Genomic DNA, 14884 nt, shown 5'->3' with positions numbered 1-14884 from the left:
GCAGGGTCCAGCTCCGGCGGCGCCGTCCCCCGCTCCGCTGCCCGGGCCCTCCGCGGCCGGCGGCAGCTGCCGCCGCCTCCTCTCCCCTCGGCGCTGGGAAGGGACTCCCCGCGCTCCCGGGGCGGGGGGAGGCCGCAGCCGCCGGGCTGCGCCCGCGGCGGGCAGGGCGAGGCTCGGCCCCAGCCCGGCTGCGCCACCGGGGCCTGCCCGGGGTGGGAGAGGAGGAGGAGGAGGAGGAGGAGGAGGGACTCCGCAGCGGCAGCAACTGACGTGTCCCCGCCATGGAGCTCGGCGTGATTCATCAGCGGCGGCGGGGCGGCAGCGGGGTGCCGCGCACCCTCCCCGTGTAGGCACGGCCGCGGCGGGGGCAGCCCCGGCACCGCTCTGCCGCCCGCACCGCCCTCCTCCTCCCCCTCGCCGCCTGCTCCTCTGCCCCCGCGGCTACGCGAGGATCCCGGGGGAGGCAAGATGGAAGAAATCCTGCGAAAGCTGCAGAAGGAGGCGTCGGGGAGCAAGCACAGGGCTATCAAGGAGAGCTGCACCTGGGCCATCGGTAAGGGGCGGGGGGCTCGGGCAGCGGCGCCGGGCTGACCCCGCGGCGGAGCGGAGCGGCGCAGGGCACGGCCCGGCCCGGCCCGGCCCTGCCCTGCCCTGCCCGTAGCGGAGCGGAGCGGGGCAGCAGCCGCCGATGGAGAGGTTTTGTAACGGCGGGGGCAGGGAGACCTCAACAAACTTGTTCGGCGCCGGCCGCGGAGCCGCCCGCGGGTGGGGAGGGACCGGGGCGCCTCCGGCGGTTCGAGATGCCCGGGAGCTCGGCGCTGCTGGCACCTGCCGGCGGCCCCGCAGGGCATCCGCGCCCCCCGCCACCCCCACCGCCCGCGTCTGCTTCGCGGGTCTTGCGAGGCAGATACGGGCATCGGTAGCTATCGGTTTCGGTGTATGTTGCGGGGGGTTGTCTTTTCTCTAAAAGCCGGTCCCCCCCTCCCCCCCCCCCCCAATGATCATAAAAAAACCTCCAGTACAGTTTTCACTGCTGGCTTATGTTCGGGCATCTATTTTAAAAGCTGGATTTTTTTTGACTGGATTCCATGCGCTCTTTGATCCTTGCTCTATAATGGAAATAATGATCAATAAAACGAGTTTTCTTTTAAGGGAATATGAGCTTAGGTACATTTCAGCATCCACCCATTTTCAGAGATTGGCTGTGGCTTGAAGTGCTTTTGACGCTAACTACCTAGAGCACTAGTCAGTAAGCCCCTTCACTTGCATCAGCATAACTGTGATACTTAAAATTGCTTTAAATTTTTATTTTTCATCCATACATAGTTACAGCAATCTGTGGTAGTTTATACCTGTTGCTGTCTTATTAGTGGCCTTTCAGCTTGATGTTCCATAGGTTGCTTCATTAATTGTGTGTTATCCTTGCACAGCAGCCACGCTAAAATCCTCTATACTGTTCCAGTTTTAGTATATGTGCTGCTGAAGTGCTGATATGTGAAAGGGAGTTCACTGAGGAAAAGATGGTACTCGGTGCCTTCTCATTGGGCACCCAGTGTCCTGATAGATTCATGCAAATCTTTGGAGGCTTGGAGCAGCAGTGATTGTTGTTCTGTCAGCTGGAGTAGGTATAAACTTTAGGATCGTTGGTTCAGGGGTTGTAGCCAGATGTACTACTATGGTTGAACTCAAAAGTTTCTTTTAAAAGCCCTATTGTTTCCTTTGGTTATACAGAAACCTTGGATTCTCCTGATGCTGCTGTCAAGATACCTCCATATCAGCTAAGGTAAGAACATTTAATGTTGAATCCTGTGGAGCTCTGAGTATTTGTAAAATTGAAGTAAAAATTTGAATTAAAAGTGATGTAGACAGAGGAGGGGGCTGAATCTATGTGGTTTCTTTAGTTTGTAGATATACATATCTAGGCTGGTAGTAGCAGATAATTTGCTGATGAGCCCTTGGCCTTTAGCCATGAATGAAATGTAAGGAAATGTGTTAAAATGGGCATGAGTATGTATAATGGTGACACTTAGTTAGAAAGGAGGGCTGTCTTATGGTCTAAAGAGTTTTACTTCTAAATTACAGCCTTCAGTATAAGTGATGATGCTTCTCAGTCTTCTCAGTGTGTTTGTTTTCTTTTAAATCTAGATCAGTTTTTGTTTACTGAAAATAAATATTCTAGAAACTGAAAGGTTGTATCATCATATAGCTAGGACACTGGGTAGAAACTAAAATAATACAGTTTCTATGCCTACTTCTTCCTTTAGCCTGCTAGGTTATCTTGAGTAAACCTTCTCCCTTCTTCCTGCCTGCATTTATACACCTATAAAATGGGGGAGGTGGCACTGCCCTCATTTGTAGAGCTATTTAAGATCTCATTTTGGAAAGTCTGATTGCTATGGAGAAAGTAAATAGGCAAAATTATTCAGTGTCCCTTCTGACAGAACCATTAGGAAGCATCAAAAGTAACTACAAGTGCACTGTGCAAAACAGGAGGGCACTATTTCACGCAGCTTATGGTTAAGATGTGAAGTGCTTAGGCTTGCCTTGTTAGAGAATGTAATGGATGCTAAACATTTGCATGGAAAAAATCCATGGAAGAAATTGATTGAAGTCTATCGGATGCAAAGGTACGCCTTCTTATACAGCAGTACTTTAGTCAGAGATGACTGAGTTTATAAGAGAGTATGTAGGAGTGTTGCTATGAATTTGGCCTGTCCTGTAGTCCTCCTAGGTATCTGCTATTAGCTGCTGACAGAGGCGACACTTTTTTACCACAGTATTACTCTCCTGGGAGTATTTCTATCACCTTGTTACTCCCCACTGGCTTCTTTCAGATATGCTTGGTGCAGCTTTGTGCAAGGAAAATTAGGGATTGAAGAGCTAGTTATTCCAGAGCAGTCACCAAATAGGGAAGGAATAAAAGCAGTTCTTTTGCTGCTGTAAAATCCCGTCGGCTGCAGTCCACAAGGAGCCTCAAGTCAATGGGGAATGGATGTAGCACAGGTCTGACATGACCAGTGCCAGACACATGCATTTCCAACACAGGCTGGGCAGCTGAGAACAGCTGGATGAGTAATTCCCAGTAGCTCCATTAGAATTAGATTATGTTTGCTTGGCACTGTGGTTGGAGAAAACTTGGCTTTTTATCTTCCCATTTATCACCCTTCATCTTTAATACAGTGTATGGTCTCTCTGTTTTTAAGTACTATTCTCATTCCCTATGAATTAGTTAGTTAGCTGTTACTGCATTTCTTCCTTTTTCACTTGCCTACCACCTCTTTACAGATATGCCTACCTTTTTCTCTTCTGCCTCCAGTATTCTTAACGTTATATTTGTTTAGTTGGGTTTTTTTCCCACTGTAAATCCTGATCTTTTTAGATAAAGCTAATACCTTCACAGGTGTAGCTATGATGAAGTAAGCTCTTAACGTTAGACTTGTCAGTAACAATGCGTTCAATATTACTGGATGTTTTACAAAATGAAGGTTGCACTAGAGAATTTGAATAAAAGCTTTGGTTGTGAGGTCCTTGGTATGGTTCTGCCACACAACTTCAGACAGTGTGGGAGATGTTGCTATCACCAGTACTCCGAGCTTACTCTTCATTTTCTGCTAACAAGCTACTGCCAGACTCCAGATCAGCACACTGAGCCACATCTTGGGTTGGAGTTCACCTGCGTGATGTGCAAATTAGATAAAAGTTCATCTTTGTTTGGTATTTGTTGAAGAACAACACTGTGACATCTTGGTTCCTAACACTGTAAAAGAATAGCCTTGAAAATGGAGCAGTGGCCATGACCACAAATCCAGCCCAGATGGGTGCAGGATGGAGAATCCTGACCATGCCCCTTTCATGCTTTCATCTTGATCAGGTGCAGATTGCATCATCTGCTGTAACACAGATCAGCCCCTGGCTGCTCATCCACTTTGAATCTGCCATTCACCCTTTCTGCTCTAATATTTTTAGGTGTAGTAGCAGAGGCTGGAATACTCTGTGATAATAGAGTGAAGGTATGTATCATCTTTCCACCAAGTGACCCTAGTCCACCACTTGGATCTGAGATCCAAAGTGGTAACATACTGAAAGTGTTAAAGGCAGTGTGCCAAATAGTTCAGGAGAAAAATATGTATTTTTGATGTCTCTTCCAAGAGCAGCAGCTGAATGAGTACTGCATGGTGGGAGAATGTTCCAGCTTGTTTAGTAGGAAAGTTTGGTGTGTCCTTAGAATATGCTGAATACAAGGAAAGTATATCGGCACTCTCTACAGTATATTTGGGGAAGTTAATGATCTAGGGCACATCTATACTGCACAAGAATGCGGGACAGAGATTCATGATCTGCCATGTCCAGTTGAGATAGATACTGGCTCAGTTTCAGGAATAGTGAATCTAGTAAGTACCCCAATCAGTATTGTTTAAATTTCTCCACAAAGCAGCATCTGGCTTCCACTAGCAAGTTGTTCTGGTGTTACTGCTGTTTAACAGGGTGGCCATGCCCTTACTTAAGTCCTTCTTTTCTTTCTGGAACTGAAGAATGAAGTCTGCTCACAAGAAGGAGAAGGTGTAAACTGCATAGTCCCTTTTTTCCCTTAAAAAGTAAAAGGCCATTTGTGGGTTTTGAAACCACAGTTCTAGATGAGTAGAGGTTCTTCATAATGTTTTCTTTTAAGACAGTGATCCTAGTGTGAGAACAGGGAGGACAAGTTATCTCTTTGCATTTCCTCGCACTGTGACTAGTTGAGTTCAGGGGTTTTTACATGTGTTATATCAGCTACGTACTTACCTGCACCATACTGTTGGGGTAGATAACTTCTATGTTCTGGCTTGCTCTTGACCTATCCATAGCTTCCTCCCTTGTGTTGGGCTTCTATTACTGAACACCAGGCAGGCCATATCATAGTTTCCTGAAGTCCATGCAATGAGTTAGGGGGTTCAGCTGTAGTATTTGTACGGGAGCTGTTTCCAGCACTTGTCTGGTAACTGCTCAGATATCACGTGCCTGCTCTGTTTGGGAGCACCTGGGGTACTTTTGCCCCAAGGGAGTGCAGTGACTGGACATTCAGCCTGGAATGTCATTCTTTAATTAGTTTGATAGAGATCTGTTGGGTATATCTTCAGGCAGCTAAATGAGACTATTTTGCTGTTCAGCTTCCTTTGATGTTAATTGGACTTAAGAATCCAAATCCTAGTTAATGACCATGCATATTAATTCTAGTCAGGGGCGTTATTTAAATGTCTCGCTTCCTAAAGAAATACAAATGTCCAGCAGATACGGACTTCCACGCAGAGTCCCGTCAGCTCTGCTTTGAGATAGCAGTATGTGTGTGCTTTTTCAGTACTTTGACTTGTGATCAGACTATTGAGCAAGGGTATGAAATAGTAAAGAAGATTAAAGTGGACTGGGATGGAAATGACCTTATGTCAGTTCAAGGCTTTGCTATAGATGTCTTGTGAATTCTTGAGAAGGGAGAGTCATGTAACCCATTGGTAGCCGGTCCGTTGTTGCCTGCCTAGTATGATGTTTGTCTCTGATGAACAGGTGTCGTGAAGATTAGATATATACTAAGTGCTTGAGGAGGCTGGATGGATGACTTGTAAATAATGAATTAGATAAAAGAAATTGATGTGCTGGTGTTTTAACTGGTGAATTGATCACATGGAAAATAGCTTAAGAGAGCTTAATGTTGTCTGCAAGCAAACAATTGTTTGCTATTAAGTTGGGTCGCACGCACTTCAGTATTTTCAAGATGACAAATTCTGCCCTAAGGCCAACCACCTACACTGAGCAAGTCTCTCTTGGCTCATTCCTGGCCAGGTTCTCTACTGTGATTTTAGAGGCTGAAGTATGATCCGTAAAAGGTAACTGAACAGACACAAGAAAATGAGCCTTGAAAGAGAACGTTTGATCAGAGCAGTTTAATACGGATGAGGATTATATACATACCAGAGTATAAAATATGAGGCTAGACAGAGCTTGCCAGTCACATAGTGCTTTGAAAAAACTTGGTTACTCTAGAGTTTCTTGGAATGCCTTATGCAATTAAGTCACGCCTTATAGGCTGTATAAAACTTAGTGGCTTGCTTTCAGCACGGACTTGGTGCTGTGAAGAGGAGGCTGGTTGGGACTTTTGAGGGAGGCTGTGGCTTGGTGGGTAATTTAGCTGTTGTGTTTTGGTGTTTCTGTCCTTGCTGGAACCTGAAATCTTGTATACAGAATTTCTTACTACGTCCCTGCCATTCTTCATTAGGAAATTTTTTATTATCCTAAAGAGACTTTCTCATAGTTCTAAGATATTTCCTGTAATTTCCAGGTCTTTCTACTATCCTGTCACTACTTTTCTTTTCTTCTGACCAGAACAATGACAAAATACGTTTTTTTCCCTTTTGTCAGTGTAGCGGAAGCATTGCTGCAGACTTGAGTTGGAGCTGTTCTGTGGAGCTTGTGTGACGGTTCTCTCTTTACTCTCAGAGGAACGTGGCTGAGGGCAGAAGATGCATACGCAAGACTCTCGATAGTGTAAATTGCTGTTCATGCCAGCTTAAAGTTTCCCTTGTGGACTTTAAAGTAATGGCCATGAGACATGTTGATGAGTGAAGCGTTCTGGCATAGTAACTGATGTAATTTACATTCCTTCAAAGAAGAAACAGAGAGGCTTTCCAAATGCTTACTTACCTCTTCAGCATATCTGTACGCTGCACATCTCTGTACCTAAAAGTTGCAGAAAGTAATTGAAATCAAATGGAGGTGCTGACTCAAACCTTCAAGGCACCGATTGTGGGTGCCTAATTGGAGAGATACGGGTCTTGGCTTTCAGAGGTGCTAAGCGTTTCCAAGTCCTATTTGTGTTGGTAGCAGTTCTTATGTTCATTACTGCAAAAGCTTGCATGCCTCTGGTATTTCACATTGGCCTTTCAAAAATAGCCAGTATTTCTGGGGATTAGAGCTGGAAAGTCAGAATTCGGTGGTGAGCAGGGTCCTCTGTAATAACCAGCTTATCTCCAGTTCAGTCCCCTGTTTGTGTCCCAGTGCTATTCATCCTGGTGCTCATTTTTGAGGGCAATTTGTGAACTTCAGGAACCCTGTGCAACGTTGAGTGGTCAGGAACAGAATTAAACCTTAAACTTAGCTGAACTTTGAAATGTCTATCCTCCTTGCATTTTTTTCCCCTATAATCATGGGAATTTGGGGATGAAATGGGTAGTTCTGCTCTGCGATTTATTTTTGCATCTCTGGCTTTGCATCTGACATACTTCTTGAGAAGCAGATGCAGCTTAACAAACTCTTAAATAAAACAACATGCTCACACATTTTAGCTTGCATGTGCTCAACAAATAATAAAAGCAGTAAATACGATGTTATCATCACCAAACATCCAATGCCATGGAGACTTCCAATCCACTTAACTTTGCAGATAATTCATGCACTTAAATAATCTTGAGGCTTGGGATGCATTTTGGCTTCTCCATTGTGAAGAAATATTTGTGATTTAATCATTTCATTCTTCTCCTATCTACTTGATTTTGTTCATTGTTTCTATTAGTTTCTTTCTACTGGGAGAGAGTGGATAGGGAAGCTGATATATATGGATCCTTCTCTCTCTCCCTCCCTCCCTCTCTCTCTCTCTCTGATCCCCTGACCAGAAGAAAGGAGCAGGGAGGGAGAAATGACTGTCTCTGAGGGGTTCTGGGTGGCATACCTATCTCTATTTTACTCTTATTTTTAAAACACTTTACTTCCTGCTTATGCTGCCACAGCCACCTGGCATTAAGTGCTCCTGTGCTTTCCTCCTGAACCTGACTGCTGGGTATGTGACTCATGCTGCTCAACCATTACACAGTTGCTATCTGGCATTCAGCAAGTGGATGATGTTCCCTGGCAGGCATCTGGCCAAGAAGAGATTCTAGTGGCAGTGTGGACTGCTGAGCTGTATCTCCTGTGCTGGCAGTTTACAGGCTGGATCCAGACTTTTGGGGGCATTTATGTAGTCCATTTGGTGTTTTGAATGGTGTATATGCTCTGGTCTTGATTTAAAATGTTGCATTCCTAGTTCAAATGTTGGGGGGTGGGTGAGGGGAGGAGATACATGTTTAGAAAGGCAGTGTGCCACTGTTTGATATAGTATTTGGCTCAGTCTGCATGTTTAATCTGGGATATGTAACCGGCCCTATTTGTTGTCTGGTGGGCAGGTATTTTTGTCTCAGCAGAACTTTGCATCTGTTCTGAGACCCCAAAAGACAGCAGTGTTGAGAGGAAAGGGGTGTATAGGGTCGGTTTCCATCATCCATGTCTGAACTCTTGCTGTCAAGGCAAGATTCCAGAAATGTTGGAAGGCCTCTAGATCTAGGAGTCCCTAAAAACCTGTCAGCTGGGGTTATGGCTCTTGAAGGTATCAAAGAAGGTTTGGTATTGTCATGGGAAAAGGTACATGCTTCTGAAAGACTATTTCTGTTACTCTTATTTGTGGATTTGTGTGGGGTTTTGGTTTTTTTATTTTTTTTAAAGAGCAGTGCTTGCTGTTTCTAAAACTAACTTTCTGCCCTTCCGGACATTTTTGTAGTAGTGAACCTTAATATTAACCACTGCTTTGGGTCTTTGTTCCCTTTATGGATTCTTCTGAAAGTCCACTCTAGATTTGTGACAAAGGCCCACAATGCATTGGTTTTGGCTGGGCTAGAGTTGATTTTCTTCATAGGAGCTGGTAGGGTGGGAGTGCGGAGCAGCCGAGTGGAGCTGAGCTGCCTGTTGGGGTTAACCCCCAACATACAGTTATTGTGGGATGAACGTAATTCATTCCGTACAGGAGTAGCACCAATAAAAGATGAGAGCAGCCATAGTTTTGAGTGTTTGTCTAATTTCTAACAACAAATGCAACGGAAATATTGCCCTGAGGGTCTAAGGGTGATAATAGGATAGGAGTGTGTGTGTTTGTTTTAAACATCTGATCACCTTTAGTGCTTGCAAAGGAGAAGAAAGTGAGAACATCGGGAGGCTGTTGGTAATTGCCTTAGAGAATGAAATATAGTTGGGCGGTGAAACCAGGGGATGGAAGAAGAGAAGTGGCACTGAAACTGAGAGGACTGTTTTCCTGCTAAATAAAGCTTGGCTCTGCTGTGGTCTTTGTGTGGTGCTGCGCAAGTCATGACTTTTCTCTGTTTCGAAAATGAAGGGGTGAGTGGGAATAACAGAAGTCTTTTCTCACAGTTCTTTTATTTACATTCCATGAAAAGTAACAAAGCTGCAGGAAATACACTACCCTTGGTTTCCTTGAATGTTTGTTTGCTTAAGAAATTGAATATGCCAAGGTGCAGTGAGTATAAAATTACATAATGCATTGCAAATGTGGGGATATTTTTAACAATCATCCCTTAGGTCTGTCAAGATTTAGCATTGCACTGCTGTGAAAGTTAAATGGAATTGCAGATTGCAGCATTAACCTTCAAAATGTAACTTGTAATGACCAGAAACATACTTCATCCTCCCATTTGTTCATCAAACTGTTTTGTAACTAACTCCAGGCCATCCAGGTGTAATGGAGAAAATAAGATAATTTGCAAGATGTCTATGCTATAGTACCTCTGTGTCTCTTTCCTCTTCCCTCAATCCTACCCCGTCCCAGCATTGTAAAACTTCTCCTGATGGAAGTTTAATTCTCATAAGATGCTTTATTTGTTGTTCTCAGTGTACTGAAATTTTGAAACAAAGATGTTTTCACTGCAAAAATCCTCAGCTTCCCTTCCAGGCTTACCAAATATAGGGAAGAGAGGTTTCATGGAACAGCTGGATAAGCTTTCAAAATTGTAGGCTGAGCAAGTCCAGCATGTGCTCTGCCTCAGGCCAGGAGGTGTACACTAAGGATGGATACTCTGCTTCTCACCTCATTTTCATGCTGTGCTTCAAATGATAATCAATAAAACCACCTAAAGGATACAGATTGCTTTATAATGAAGACCTTGTGAGGTTTATGTGTGTCATCAAATTCCTTAAGAGCAGAGTTAGTAAGTGGCTGTCATACCTTGTGCACAAAGGGCAAACATCTACTGGGGCGGATGTTCTAGGGAGGGTTATAATAAGGTATCACAGAGAGATTACACTACAGCTTTGGAGACTGGAAGCATCCTGATTATTATTTTGGCCTTGTCCACTTCAATATTGTGTCGAATCTTTTGTTGCCTCTCTTCCTCTCCTCTCAAGCAAAGGTACATCCTGTGCTTATGGTTCTTGTTTTGTTCTGTTTGGGTTTCATTTTGACAACAGTATCAGGCTCCTATCTCGGAACTTTGTGTTTGTGTTGAAATCAAGATGTTATTAGCGAGTATAGCAAAGAAGCAAATGACCTTACAAGCGCTTTCCAGCTGAGTGACTGTGCTGAGCATTTTAATTATGATAGAAAGAATTCTGTGGTCTTGGCTGCATTAGGTTGGATGGAAGATTAAATTGTTCACGTTTGCCTTTCCCATGAGTAGAGCTATACTTCTGTTGTTATGGCAAATCCATTTCTCTTGGAAAGTAACAATCTTGTAAATAACAAAAATTAGAAATGCCACTGTGTCACTTTTTTGATGCCAAACAGTATCAAATTGCAATCCTATTCAACATTCCAGGTTGAAAAATTTTTAAAGTTCTAGCTAACAAACTGTATTAAGTTCCATTTAAGCGTTATTCCTCACTTCCTTTTCCCTATTTCATTCAGTGTCCTCTGATAAGCAACTCATATGCTTCCCTCCAGAGGCAGGTTTATTTTAGTGTTGGGTGAAGTGATTACTTTGTGTCTTGGTTTGAAAAGCTAAAGGAGTCAAGGGAAGGGGGGAATAAATGAAGCAAAGAGGATGGAAAAAGGAAATACTGAGCTGGAGGGGAGATCCAGAGGGAAGTCCAAGAGAGACCTGATGTCAGCAGCTGAGGTGAGAGAGAATCGGATATGGAAAGAAAAGGAGAGTTAAAGCTCAAGTCATATGAAAAGAAGCCTTTCCATTGTAACTGGATGGAAGTGTTTTGTACTGTGTGGGGAGAAAAAGAATAAGATTTTTTTGAAAAAGAAGCTGCAAGTGGTGAGGAAGAAAAATGAAAATCATGGAATCATAGAATTATAGAATAGTTTGGGTTGGAAGGGACCTTTAAAGGTCATCTAGTCCAACCCCCCGGCAGTGAGCAGGGACATCTTCAACTAGATCGGGTTGCTCAGAGTCCCATCCAACCTGACCTGGCTTTCAGCCAGAAATTATAAAGTTATTAGTAAAGGTGGAACCTCACCTGGTTATGTGGGAGGCAAATCTCTTGACATGGGAAACAGGCACACAAGTGTCTCTATGCTTGTGAGTACCTGGAGTAAAATCCTGGCCCTGCCGAAGCACGTCAGAATTTATATCAACGTAGTATGACAGCAGTCTCTCAACTGTTTTTTTTTCAGGACCTGTAAACTGCCACATGGACTGCTTGTTCGTTCTTACGTAGCACTGTAGCACCAAAGTTGTTTAACAGTGTGTCATCACCTTGTAGTGGTACAGCATCATAAAGTAATTTACTGTTGTTCTTGAAAAGGAAGGCTTCAGATTTTGTCTTTTATCCTGTTGCTCTAAGAGCTCTCTAAGTACTATCAAGAAACTTGTATTTGCATAGAGATAGAAATTTTGGTGCTGGAGGGTCTCTTGTAGTCATCTGGTCTGACTTCCTTCATTGTGGAGGCATGAGAACTTGCCCTATATTTGTACGCTGCAAGCTCCAAACTTCTGTCTGAGCTCAACTGTAATACTCTTCGTAAGTGGGATGGTCACATTTCTGCTGTAGATAAAATGAATCATTTCTCTAGCATGTGAGCAAGGACTTAAAATCTCCTTTCTTGTTGAAGAGCTGTTGCTTGGAAAAGGATGTATTTATTTCCTGTTCCTCCTCCAGTTTTTAAGTACTTTCATTATGCACCATAAAGTTGTTGGTGGAGTCTTTATCCATGTTCTCTAAGCTAGCACAGGAAAAGAAGAGTTATTTCTACTTTGATATGTACATGTATTCATATGTACGCTGCTGGAATTTGTTTTACACAAACCAAATCATCCCTTTTGTATAGGGACAGTATTTGCTTCTGTTCAGTTTATTTAAGGGTAACAGCTGGGAGTACCTCCAGAATTTTGAGAATTCATCTGTACCATTTATTTTCTCATGGTGGGCCAAATTTTCTGCTTGAGTAGGTGAGGCTAATGGAGTTACACGCTGTGATACTTTGTCCATTTTAAGCTACGAAGACTGAGAAGCTCTTCTGAACTGTCAGTGTTACTCTGACTGAAAAATGTCAGACTCTGGCTATGACTGTTATCCTGCCTAACAAGCAGCGTATCAGAAAATGGCAACAGCCATGAATCAAGTTCTTATCTGTTCTTTGACTGGGTTGTGAATTATGCTATGGAATGCAAATTACATGCTGGTAAGGCCCTGAGGTTCTGAATTTTGCTTCTGCTATGTAATTTTCAGGGGGAAGATAATGCAGAGAGATGTCTTATTTTTAATCTTTTTATTTTTAATTCTGTTTCTGAAAATTAATATGGTTATCACCATTTGCATGAAGGGAAATAACTCTTACAGTGGTGACAAATACTTCATTTACAGTACCCCCTTCCCTAAGTCAGTATCATGGAGGTGAAGGTGGGCCAAGAGACTGTGTTCCAGGCACTAACAAGGAGAAGTTAAGATTGGGCCATTTCCTGTCTTCGTTACAATTTTCATCATGAGTGAATTAATAAGCCATTATTCTTCTCTCACTAAAGGCTTTTTCCACTACAATGAGGACAGAAAGACTTTTATTATCTCTTACTTACAATAGTAATCTGTCTTGCTCTGACCTTTTTGGCAGTCTGTTTTGACTGGCCTGTCATAGCATCCCTTGTGACAGACCTGCAGGGAAAGAGGTAGGTTGATGAGCCATGGCAAACTCGGATGACTAGAAAGGTCGTTGTAACCCAGCATGCTGAATATAAAGGCTATTTACGTTCTCATGACTCATTCTGCAGTTTACGAAGCTGACAGTCATGGAGTGGGTAGCTCAGGAAGGACAACCTGTGCTCCTGGAGGTACTGGTCCTCGATTATGCACTTGGTTCTGTCTCTGACCTTTTTGCTTGATCCTGGGCAGGTCACTTGGGATTCAGTCCAGATACCATGGAGGTCTAGTGACAAAACTCCAGGTAACCTCAGTAGGAACAGGACTGAGTCTTTGTCCTTGATGCTCTGTTCTTACTCTGTTTTGCATGTAACAAGGTCCACACTTACCAAATGCTGTTTTCTGTAATGGAGTGCCTGTTAGTGCAAATGGCTACTGGTTTCTGGTGACCTTAGAATATATATTTTTATATAATTTTTTTTTTAATTGGTCTTCTGGGTCAGGACAGGAGAGTGGGTGGTGCTCTTTCTTCTGAAGGGAGGGGGCTGCCATCATGTTGTACTCATTTGTTCAGTGTTTATGTGTTATACCAGATTTCAATAGAAACACCATGATTAGGAAAGCTGTTTCATGTCTCTGCAATTACTTTCTGTGCTGTAAAATCATTCTTCCAGACCTTTGTTCTGCAGTGGCTCTGACCATAGCCTTTGCACAGGTGACAACAGCAGCAGGTGAAGAGTGATTCCTGTCTTCTCTTCTGCTGTCAGGGAAAGAGCACTACAGCCAAGATCTGTTATTGGTGCCTCTTTTTTTTTTTTTTTTTTTTCTCTTCCTCCTTCTTTCCTTCTTTCCCTCCTTTTTTGGGGTGTGTGTGTGTTTGTTTTGTTTTGTTTTATAAACTGAGCTGTGTTTTGAGAATACTGCTGTGTGGACATATGCAAACAATGCAATTAGTGTGGATTTCAGCATAGTACACCACTCATATCTGAGCACATCCTTCTTCTTCACTATCATTCCTTCTTTACACCATCTCAACTTCTTTCCTCCTTCTAGCTTCTGTTTTACTTGGTTTGTTTCATCTGTCAATGCCCAGGATACCTTATCCTGAAGCTTTTGGTAGCTTCCCCTCCTCCAAGTCGAAGGTGCTCCCTTCCTTTTATGCCCGCTCTGTGTTGTGCTTGACTCGTCTCATTCGGGGTTAAGTTGGTATTTGTGCCTAAAACTATGTGTATGTATGTCCACACCTGCATGCATCAGTATGGAAACTTAGGAGTTCCAGTGTGAAACTAGTTCCTGTACAGTAACATGAATGGAAAACATGTGTTTTGAAGTATATTGATGTGCACCAGCTTATTCTGAGGACTTCACATATGTAAAATGTCTTACATGTGTAGCACTACAAAACCTGAATGAATTGTCACTTGACAGTATAGAACTGCAGAGTGGAGTAAGCAATGAGACCCCATGGTGTGGGAACACTCAAAACAGGGTGGAATTATAAAAGGGCTGTAAGGTATGAGAGGAAACCTCAATCCCTTTCTTCATTGCACTCTGAGACCAAATTCTGGTCTGTATTATCTCTTGTACAGCCTTATTGAACGCAGTGCTTAAGTGGTAGACCTTAGTAGGGACCGACTGTGTTAATGTACATCATCCTCTCCCATTCTGCCTGAGGATTATCTGCTGTGTCCTTCTGTGTTCTCATACTAGCAGATGATGCATTTAAATGGCAGGTCGAACTGAAGTGTGGAAGATGCTCAAGCTAATCAAACATTGTGAGGTATCTCTGCAGGTGTTTTATAGCTGTAGCATGGAAGTGCTAAAGATTTAATTGACTGAGTGTGTAACAAGAACAGGAAATGACACAATGGCAATTCATTTTCTCCGAGAATACAGTGGGAACACAGGCTGCGGCAACCTTAATTAGATTTTCAGTTAAAGATTTTTAGCAAGGATGGGAAGTTCAGCTAATTGAATCTGTTCTAATTTCCATCCTCCTGTTTGTCATTTTTTGCTC

General features: G+C 43.3%; 1 protein-coding gene across 1 annotated transcript in view; it reads left to right on the top strand.

Annotated features, from left to right (window-relative positions):
• Nucleotides 1-468: 468 nt before the first annotated feature.
• ARFGEF3 (ARFGEF family member 3) overlaps nucleotides 469-14884 on the top strand; it is a gene marked incomplete at both ends in the record, with an annotated part of 87903 nt that continues 73487 nt past the window's right edge. Inside the window, 2 exons of the mRNA XM_082305643.1 lie at nucleotides 469-553; nucleotides 1732-1783. Coding sequence (XP_082161769.1) covers nucleotides 469-553; nucleotides 1732-1783 — 137 coding nt within the window. The remainder of the gene's footprint in view (nucleotides 554-1731; nucleotides 1784-14884) is intronic.

The sequence above is a fragment of the Platalea leucorodia genome (assembly GCF_965183815.1).
Source record: "Platalea leucorodia genome assembly, chromosome: 3".
Taxonomy (NCBI): domain Eukaryota; kingdom Metazoa; phylum Chordata; class Aves; order Pelecaniformes; family Threskiornithidae; genus Platalea; species Platalea leucorodia.
Note: the sequence above shows the minus strand (reverse complement) of the source record. Positions and strands in the feature narration are given on the sequence as shown.